The sequence below is a fragment of the Leucoraja erinacea genome, unplaced genomic scaffold (assembly GCF_028641065.1).
Source record: "Leucoraja erinacea ecotype New England unplaced genomic scaffold, Leri_hhj_1 Leri_139S, whole genome shotgun sequence".
NCBI classification, from domain to species: domain Eukaryota; kingdom Metazoa; phylum Chordata; class Chondrichthyes; order Rajiformes; family Rajidae; genus Leucoraja; species Leucoraja erinaceus.
Window position 1 is genome coordinate 1 of NW_026575671.1, and position 10,000 is coordinate 10,000.

General features: G+C 50.2%; 1 protein-coding gene across 1 annotated transcript in view; it reads right to left on the minus strand.

Moving 5' to 3' along the window:
- Nucleotides 1-420: 420 nt before the first annotated feature.
- Nucleotides 421-10,000, minus strand: part of LOC129715786 (histone-lysine N-methyltransferase ASH1L-like) — a gene marked incomplete at its 3' end in the record, with an annotated part of 216,484 nt that continues 206,904 nt past the window's right edge. Inside the window, 3 exon segments of the mRNA XM_055665637.1 lie at nucleotides 421-582; nucleotides 4,789-4,897; nucleotides 8,421-8,567. Of these exon segments, the coding sequence (XP_055521612.1) occupies nucleotides 421-582; nucleotides 4,789-4,897; nucleotides 8,421-8,567 (418 nt within the window).

Sequence of the window (10,000 nt, forward strand, 5' to 3'; positions counted from 1 at the left end):
ATGTGATGGGGGTGGTGGGGTGGATGGCGGGTGGGGAATGGGGGGAGGGGTGGTGGGGGCTGGGGGGGAGGGGTGGATGGGGGGGAGGGGGGATGGGGGGGGAGGGTAGGCTGGGGGAGGGGGTGGATGGGGGAGACGGGGAGGAGGGGGTGGATGGGGGATGGGGGGGAGGGGTGGATGGGGGCTGGGGGGGAGGGGTGGATGGGGGAGGGGAGGATGGGGGGGAGGGGTGGGATGGGGGATGTCGGGGGGGATGGGGGGGAGGGGGGGGATGGGTGATGGGGGAGGGGTGGATAGGGGATGGGGGGGTTGGGGCGAGTGATGGGGGGAGGGGTGGATGGGGGGTGGGGTTGGGCGGAGGGGGGAGGGGTGGATGGGGGGGGGGGGTGAGAGGGGACGGGGGGGGGCGGGGGGAAACACCCTCTTCTTTAACCGGTGCTTGGACTTCCTCTTCTCCTTCAAGCGCCCGGGTTTCTTCTGCCCGTTGAGCTGCTGGCCGTTCTTGTTCAGCAGCCCGTTCACCCTCTGGCTGCGCCCGCCGATGATGCCGCGGCACTTCTCCGCCCCGCACTTGCACAGTTGCTGCCGGACAAAACACAAGCACCCGCGCAGTGTTACAGGAGAGGGCAGTAGAGACCGCGGCCACTGCCATGGCCACACCTGGCCACCAGAGGGCCACCAAGGACCAGAGCGCGCGGGTCAGAGTCAATAAGACACAAAGGCACGCTGGAGTAACTCAGCGGCACGGGTCGAGACTTCATTAGACTGCCCCTGCTGCTGAATTATGGCCCTGTCCCATGGTACGAGTAAAATCCAAGTGCTCTCCCTAGTTTGGTATGATTGATTCCTGGGATGTCGGGACTTTCATATGAAGAAAGACTGGATAGACTTGGCTTGTACTCGCTAGAATTTAGAAGATTGAGGGGGGATCTTATAGAAACTTACAAAATTCTTAAGGGGTTGGACAGGCTAGATGCAGGAAGATTGTTCCCGATGTTGGGGAAGTCCCAGGACAAGGGGCCACACAGTTTAAGGATAAGGCTGGGGGGATCTTACAGGAACTTCTTAAGGAGTTGGACAGGCTGTGTGTGTGTGTGTGCATGCGCGTGTGTGTGTGTGTGTGTTTCTCTGTGTGTGTGTGTGTGTGTGTGTGTGGATGTGCGTTGCGAGCGTGTGTTTCTGTGTGTGTGTGTGTGTGTGTGTGTGCGCGCGCGCGTGTGTGTGTGTGTGTGCGTGCGTGCGTGTGTTTCTCTGTGTGTGTGTGTGTGTGCGTGCGCTTAGAAGATTGAGGGGGGATCATATAGAAACTTACAAAATTCTTAAGGGGTTGGACAGGCTAGATGCAGGAAGATTGTTCCTGATGTTCGGTGAAGTCCCAGAACAAGGGGCCACAGTTTAAGGATAAGGGGGAAATCTTTAAGGACCGAGATGAGAAAAACATTTTTCACACAGAGAGTGGTGAATCTGTGGAATTCTCTGCCACAGAAGGTAGTTGAGGCCACAGTTCATTGGCTATATTTAAGATGTGGCCCTTGTAGCTAAAGGGATCAGGGGGTATGGAGAGAAGGCAAGTACAGGATACTGAGTTGGATGATCAGCCATGATCATATTGAATGGCGGTGCAGGCTCGAAGGGCCAAATGGCCGACTCCTGCACCTATTTCCTATGTTTCTATGTTTGCCCCGATTCGAACTCGGAGATTTACCGTAAAAAATGTGGAAAAAACGTCACACGAGTCTTCCCGAGCTTACCCGCCATTAGCCAGTGTTCCCGAGTACCTGCCGTTAGCGTTACGAGCCGCAAAGAGGCGTCCCCGAGCTCCGACGTACCCGCTACATTCTTTCTACGTGCTTGCCACGTTTTAAAACTCCGGAGAGCTCTTGGAATGAACTCGTACCGTGGGACAGGGCCATTACTCCAGCATTTTGTGCTTATTTCCGGTGTAAACCAGCATCTGCAGTTCCTTCCCACACCCGTAAACGGAAGGCAGTTGGTTTCAGTTTCTTGTTATGAACACATTCGTGCATTTTTGGAATTATTTTTGAAGTAAAGATTCTATAGGAATATAGTTACAAAAGGGTAGAAGCAGTCCCACCTGCCCACGTTTGGTCCATAATCCTCCAAACCTGTCCTATCCATGTACCTGTTCAAGTGTTTCTTAAATGATGGGATAGTCCCAGTCTCAACTACCTCATCCGGCAGCTCGTTCCATACACCCAATGTTACCCCTCAGATTCCTATTAAATCTTTTCCCCTTCATCTTGGCGCAGCGTGGACTCGGCGTGGAGCGGGTGAGGCCTCGCTGGGGCACGCTGGAGGGGAGTGCTCCGTTTCACTGGCCCGGGGCAGCCGGCAGCCTGAAGTCGCAGCCTGAAGCCGCGCGCGGTCTGCAGAGTTCCAGCTGCTGCGGCGTCTACAGCCCGGGATCCCTCGTGGGGGACCCGGGGGAAGAAGAAGCCGCCATTGCCGGCCCGCGGATAACTTCTACCGCGGGCCCGGCATGGACTTACCATCACCCCTGGAGGGGAGCTTCGACCTCCGGCCCTGCAGTCTACGGTGCTTCTGGCTGCGGCGGGGACTTTAAATCTCAACCGCCGGCCTGCGGCCTACACAATCTTGAAGCCGCGGTCTCCGGTGAGGAAAGACCGATCCTGGACTGGACTCTGGTCTTGTCCACGGGGGGGGGGGGGGGGGGGGGGGATGAAATGGAGGAGGACGGCCAAAATTTTTTGTGCCTTCCACCACAGTGATGAATGCTGTGGTGGATGTTTATGTTACATGTTGTGTCCTGTTTATGCATTTTATTATTTTGTTAACCCATCTTTATGCTTTGTATGGAACTGATTTTTAAATTATGTAAAGCACTTTGGGGTCAATGAAAATTTGTACACCTCTATAAGATCGCCCCTCATCTTGGTTCACCAGGTTAATTCCCAGGATGGCGGGACTGTCATATGCTGAGAGAATGGAGCGGCTGGGCTTGTACACTCTGGAGTTTAGAAGGATGAGAGGGCATTTCATTTAAACATATAAGGTTGTTAGGGGTTTGGACAAGCTAGAGGCAGGAAACATGTTCCCGATGTTGGGGGAGTCCAGAACCAGGGGCAACACACACAGAGTTTAAGAATAAGGGGTCGGCCATTTAGAACGGAGACGAGGAAACACTTTTTCTCACAGAGAGTTGTGAGTCTGTGGAATTCTCTGCCTCCGAGGGCGGTGGAGTTTCTCCAGCATTTTTGTCTGCCTTCGGTTTTTCCGAGCATGTGCGGTTCCTTCTTCAACATGAGGGGTGATCGCTGGTCGGCGCGGACCCGGTGGGCCGAAGGGCCTGTTTCCACGGAAACACCAGGTCCGTGCCGACCAGCGATCCCCGCACACAATCTTGCACGAGGGACATTTTCTACATTATACACCAAGCCTGTTAACCTACAAACCAGCACATAGAAAACATAGACAATAGGTGCAGGAGTAGAGGCCATTCGGCCCTTCGAGCCAGCACCGCCATTCAATATGATCATGGCTGATCATCCAACTCAGTATCCCATCCCTGCCTTCTCTCCATACCCCCTGATCCCTTTAGCCACAAGGGCCACATCTAACTCCCTCTTAAATATAGCCAATGAACGGTGTGGCCTCAACTACCTTCTGTGGCAGAGAGTTCCACAGATTCACCACTCTGTGTAAAAAATGATTTTCTCATCTCGGTCCTAAAAGATTTCCCCCTTATCCTTAAACTGTGTGGCCCCTTGTTCTGGACTTCCCCAACATCGGGAACAATCTTCCTGCATCTAGTCTGTCCAACCCCTTAAGAATTTTGTAAGTTTCTATAAGATCCCCCCTCAATCTTCTATATTCTAGCGAGTACAAGCCGAGTCTATCCAGTCTTTCTTCATATGAAAGTCCTGACATCCCAGGAATCAGTCTGGTGAACCTTCTCTGTACTCCCTCTGTGGCGAGAATGTCTTTCCTCAGATTAGGAGACCAAAACTGTACGCAATACTCCAGGTGTGGTCTCACCAAGACCCTGTACAATTGCAGTAGAACCTCCCTGCTCCTATACTCAAATCCTTTTGCTATGAATGCTAACATACCATTGGTTTTGAATGCTAACATACCAAGAAGGCTCATCAGCGTCTCTTCTTCCTGAGGAGACTGAAGAAGGTCCATCTGTCTCCTCAGATCCTGGTGAACTTCTACCGCTGCACCATTGAGAGCATCCTTACCAACTGCATCACAGTATGGTGTGGCAACTGCTCTGTCTCCGACCGGAAGGCATTGCAGAGGGTGGTGAAAATTGCCCAACGCATCACCGGTTCCTCGCTCCCCTCCATTGAGTCTGTCCAAAGCAAGCGCTGTCTGCGGAGGGCGCTCAGCATCGCCAAGGACTGCTCTCACGCCAACCATGGACTGTTTACCCTCCTACCATCCGGGAGCCGCTACAGGTCTCTCCGTTGCCGGACCAGCAGGTCGAGGAACAGCTTCTTCCTGGCGGCGGTCACTCTACTCAACAACGTACCTCGGTGACTGCCAATCACCACCCCCCCCCGGACACTTATTATTATTTATTCAAATCATGTGCTATGTCGCTCTTCAAGGGAGATGCTAAATGCATTTCGTTGTCTCTGTACTGTACACTGACAATGACAATTAAAATTGAATCTGAATCTGAATCTGAATCTTTCTTCACTGCCTGCTGCACCTGCATGCCTACTTTCAATGACTGGTGTACCATGACACCCAGGTCTCGTTGCATCTCCCCTTGGTGTGGGACCGGTGAGCGAGCCGTACCTGCTTTTCCAGGTTGAAGGCGTGGAAGTTGTAGTCGTAGGTGAGCTCAGTCCCGGCGATCACGTCCTTCAGAGCAAACAGGCCGATCCTGTACACGCCGTTGACCGACCTGCAGGGGGCAGTGTAGAGAGAGAGCGAGTGAGTCCAGGAGCCATTCACACGTCACGTGCCAGAGAACAACAACTCTCTGAGCGTTAGGATGTCTCAGGAAGAGATGTATCAGCAGAGCCATCTCCATCATCAAAGACCCCTACCACCCATCGCATGACATTTTCTCCATCCTCCCATCTGGGAAGAGGTACAGGAGCATTAGCTGCAAAACCAGCAGGATGCTCCTCAGCTTCTTCCCACAGGCTATAAGACTGCTAAATGGACTTTGCCCCCTGCCAAGTATCGCGCACAAACCCCCACACTGCAGCAGAGCCACTGTTGTGCCGCTGCCGGTCGGAATGGCTGTTGAATGTTTAGTAGAGTGTTAAATTTGTTCATGATACATGTATTTTTTTTATTTCTATTTATTTTTCATGCACACTGAATGGACACTGGTTGAGCAACGTTTTTTTTGTTTCCTCTGGGTATGTGAATACTCAGGAAATGACAATAAAGATATACAATACAATACAATACAATGTCACGTGGCAGCTCGGCACGGCACGGCTTTGGGTTGGCCGCAGTTAGAGTGCAGACAGGCACCTTGTCATTTACGCCGTGGGGGGGTGGTGGAGGGGGGGGGGTTACGTGCTTGAAAAAACACTGTTTAGTTTAGAGATACAGCGCGGAAACGGTCCCGAGTTTGCTCCGACCAGCGATTGCTCAGTCACACACTAGTTTAGTTTAGAGATACAGCGCGGAAACAGACAGGCCCTTCGGCCCACCAGGTCCGTGCCGACCAGCGATCGCCCCCGCACATTAACACCATCCTGATTGTAGCAATGTTACAAAATTTTGAGATTTTAAAAATCAAGTCTACAATTTATCCCATCAGATAAAGCATAACAATAAGTTTAATTTGACACCAAATTCACTTTCATATCTCAAGTATTAAAAAAGTTATGGCCATTTTCATACTCGGAAATTAGCATCTTGTTCCCTATTGATTTTCAATGGACATTACAAAAAAGCTGTGATCTTGGATAGTCAAAAGCCCATTTCTTAAGGAAAGATTAACATTTTTAAATAGCCTAAGTGTCCAAAGATTATTCACAAATAATTCACAATATAACATGATCTTTATATCTAATTTACATTAATTTATAGGCCAAATGGAAGGAATTTAGTGTTCAATTGCTGTAAATAAATGCCCATTTAAATCGGCTTTCTAGTGGGTTCATGTGGAACGCGCCGGTTTAGAACGTTCGCATCGCGCTGGATTAGTGCTCTCAAATGCCGAGAAAAATACTGCGGGATATAAAAAGCCCAAAATGAACTACTCGCTATAGATAACTTGATATACAGGGTTATATATATGCCCCATTTAATGTAAAAAAAATAAGGTACATACCTTTAATTGTTTGCTTTATAAAACCCTGGGGCTGCGAGAGGTTGCGGAATGAGACAGTAATTTTAAAACTATTAGAACTATATTATCGAGGCCTATAAAACTAATAATACCTTTTGCGACCGGGTCTTGCAGCGATTTTTCGTTAATGATTTACTAGGCTGAACATGTGCGATTAGTACAGCCTAGTAAAAATCGCGTTTTAAACCCGCCCCCTCCAAACAGCGCCAAAATCGCCGACATGGCTGAGGGCAGATTCCCAATGACGATTCAGGTAGGTTTTGTAACATACCTACTGATTGCAACCTTCACTGGGTCCGCCCAGTTTCGACGAATGCAATCAACCCGGCGTGCACAATCAAATAAGATCAATAAGAGCAAGTTGACCCGACAACTTTAGGCTGTGCACGTCGTACGTAAGAAGAAGACTATCCTACACACACGGGGGTCAGGGGTTATGGGGAGAAGACAGGAGAAGGGGGTTATGACGGAGAGATCGATCAACAGTGATTGAATAGGCTTGATGGGCCGAATGGCACTGTCCAACACACACGAGGGACAATTTGACATTTATACCAAGCCAATTAACCTACAAACATATACGATTATTATGGGATAGGACACGCTAGAGGCAGGAAACATGTTCCTGCTGTTGGGGGAGTCCAGAACCAAGGGCCACACACAGTTTAAGAATAAGGGGTGAGCCTTTTAGAACGGAGATGAGAAAAAACGTTTTCACCCAGAGAGTTGTGAATCTGTGGAATTCTCTGCCACAGAAGGCATTGGAGGCCAATTCACTGGATTCTTTCAAGAGAGAGTTAAAGATAGCGGAGTCAGGGGATATGGGGAGAAGGCAGGAACGGGGTACCGATTGGGGATGATCAGCCATTGAATGGCGGTGCTGGCTAGAAGGGCCGAATGGCCTACCCCTGCACCTATTGTCTATTGTCGGTTGAGTCTTAGAATAAAGGGGATGGCATTTAAGACTGAGGTGAGAAAAAAAACGTTTTCACCCAGACAGTTGTGAATTAGTGGAATTCCCTGCCACAGAGGGCACAGTGGAGGCCAAGCCACTGGATGGATTTAAGAGAGAGTTAGATAGAGCTCTCGGGGCTAGTGGAATCGAGGGATATGGGGAGAAGGCAGGCACGGGTTATTGATTGGGGACGATCAGCCATGATCACATTGAATGGCGGTGATGGTGCTGGCTCGAAGGGCCGAATGGCCTCCTCCTGCACCTATTGTCTATGTTTCTATTTGCTTATCGTGATAGGTACAAAATGCTGGGGTAGCTCAGTGGGACGGGCAGCATCTCTGGAGAGAAGGTTTCGGGTCGAGACCCTTCTTCAGACTGAGTCAGCATGGATTTATGATGGGGAAATCCTGGAATTTGAGAATGTGACAAGTAAAATGGACGAATGGATTTGAGTATAGGAGCAGGGAGGTTCTACTGCAGTTGTACAGGGTCTTGGTGAGAACACACCTGGAGTATTGCGTACAGTTTTGGTCTCCAAATCTGAGGAAGGACATTATTGCCATAGAGGGAGTGCAGAGACGGTTCACCAGACTGATTCCTGGGATGTCAGGACTGTCTTATGAAGAAAGACTGGATAGACTTGGTTTATACTCTCTAGAATTTAGAAGATTGAGAGGGGATCTTATAGAAACTTACAAAATTCTTAAGGGGTTGGACAGGCTAGATGCAGGAAGATTGTTACCGATGTTAGGGAAGTCCAGGACAAGGGGTCACAGCTTAAGGATAAAGGGGAAATCCTTTAAAACCGAGATGAGAAGAACTTTTTTCATGCAGAGAGTGGTGAATCTCTGGAACTCTCTGCCACAGAGGGTAGTTGAGGCCACTTCATTGGCTATATTTAAGAGGGAGTTAGATGTGGCCCTTGTGGCTAAGGGGATCAGGGGGTATGGAGAGAAGGCAGGTACGGGATACTGAGTTGGATGATCAGCCATGATCATATTGAATGGCGGTGCAGGCTCGAAGGGCCGAATGGCCTACTCCTGCACCTATTGTCTGTTGTCTGTTGAGTGCAAGGTTGGGAACGGGCGGCGTTTGGGATGGGAGACCCCTTGTGACCCGGCCCGGCCTAGCGGCGGCCTGGAGCCCTCTCCCACATACCACTTCTGCATCTCACAGTTGGGGCTGCAGCTATGGTTGATGAAGCGGGCCTCGTTGCCCATGCGGTAGCTGTCGATCACCATCCCGCTGTCCAGGTTCAAGCAGTAATGGTCGTTGTGGTTCTGGTACTGCTCAATCATCCGGTTCCTGGGGAGGAGAAAGGAGACACACACACGGGGTCACCTCGGTGGAGACGAACCGCCCACGCTGAATAAGGCCTCGGAGTTTGTTCCCGATGTTGGGGAAGTCCAGGGGCCTCCAAATCTGAGGAAGGACATTCTTGCCATAGAGGGAGTACAGAGAAGGTTCACCAGACTGATTCCTGGGATGTCAGGACTGTCTTATGAAGAAAGACTGGATAGACTTGGTTTATACTCTCTAGAATTTAGGAGACTGAGAGGGGATCTTATAGAAACTTACAAAATTCTTAAGGGGTTGGACAGGCTAGATGCAGGAAGATTGTTCCCGATGTTGGGGAAGTCCAGGACAAGGGGTCACAGCTTAAGGATAAGGGGGAAATCCTTTAAAACCGAGATGAGGAGAGCTTTTTTCACACAGAGAGTGGTGAATCTCTGGAACTCTCTGCCACAGAGGGTAGTTAAGGCCACAGTTCATTGGCTATGTTTAAGAGGGAGTTAGATGTGGCCCTTGTGGCTAAAGGGGATCAGGGGTATGGAGAGAAGGCAGGTACGGGATACTGAGTTGGATGATCAGCCATGATCATATTGAATGGCGGTGCAGGTTCGAAGGGCCGAATGGCCTACTCCTGCACCTAATTTCTATGTTTCTATGTTTCTATGAGACGAGACAAAGCTTCCTTCACCCGGAGAGTGGTAATTCTGTGGAATTCGGGAGGAAGACTGTTAAGGGCTTGGACACGCTGGAGGCAGGAAACATGTTCCCGATGTTGGGGGAGTCCAGAACCAGGGGCCACACACACACACGCAGTTTAAGAATAAGAAGTGAGCCATTTAGAACGGAGACGAGGAAACACTTTTTCTCACAGAGAGTGGTGAGTCTGTGGAATTCTCTGCCTCAGAGGGCGGTGGAGGCCGGTTCTCTGGATACTTTCAAGAGAGAGCTAGATAGGGCTCTTAAAGATAGCGGAGTCAGGGGAGACCGCATCTGGAGTATTGTGTGCAGTTTTGGTCCCCCGATTTGAGGAAGGACATTCTTGCTATTGAGGGAGTGCAGCGTAGGTTTACAAGGTTAATTCCCGGGATGGCGGGACTGTCATATGCTGAGAGAATGGAGCAGCTGGGCTTGTACACTCTGGAGTTTAGAAGGATGAGAGAGGATCTCATTGAAACATATAAGGTTGTTAAGGGTTTGGACACGCTAGATGCAGGAAACATGTTCCCAATGTTGGGGGAGTCCAGAACCAGGGGCCACACACACAGTTTAAGAATAAGAGGTGAGCCATTTAGAACGGAGACAATTTAGAGGAAACACTTTTTCTCACAGAGAGTTGTGAGTCTGTGGAATTCTCTGCCTCAGAGGGCGGTGGAGGCCGGTTCTCTGGATGCTTTCAAGAGAGCTAGATAGGGCTCTTAAAGATAGTGGAGTCAGGGGAGAAGGCA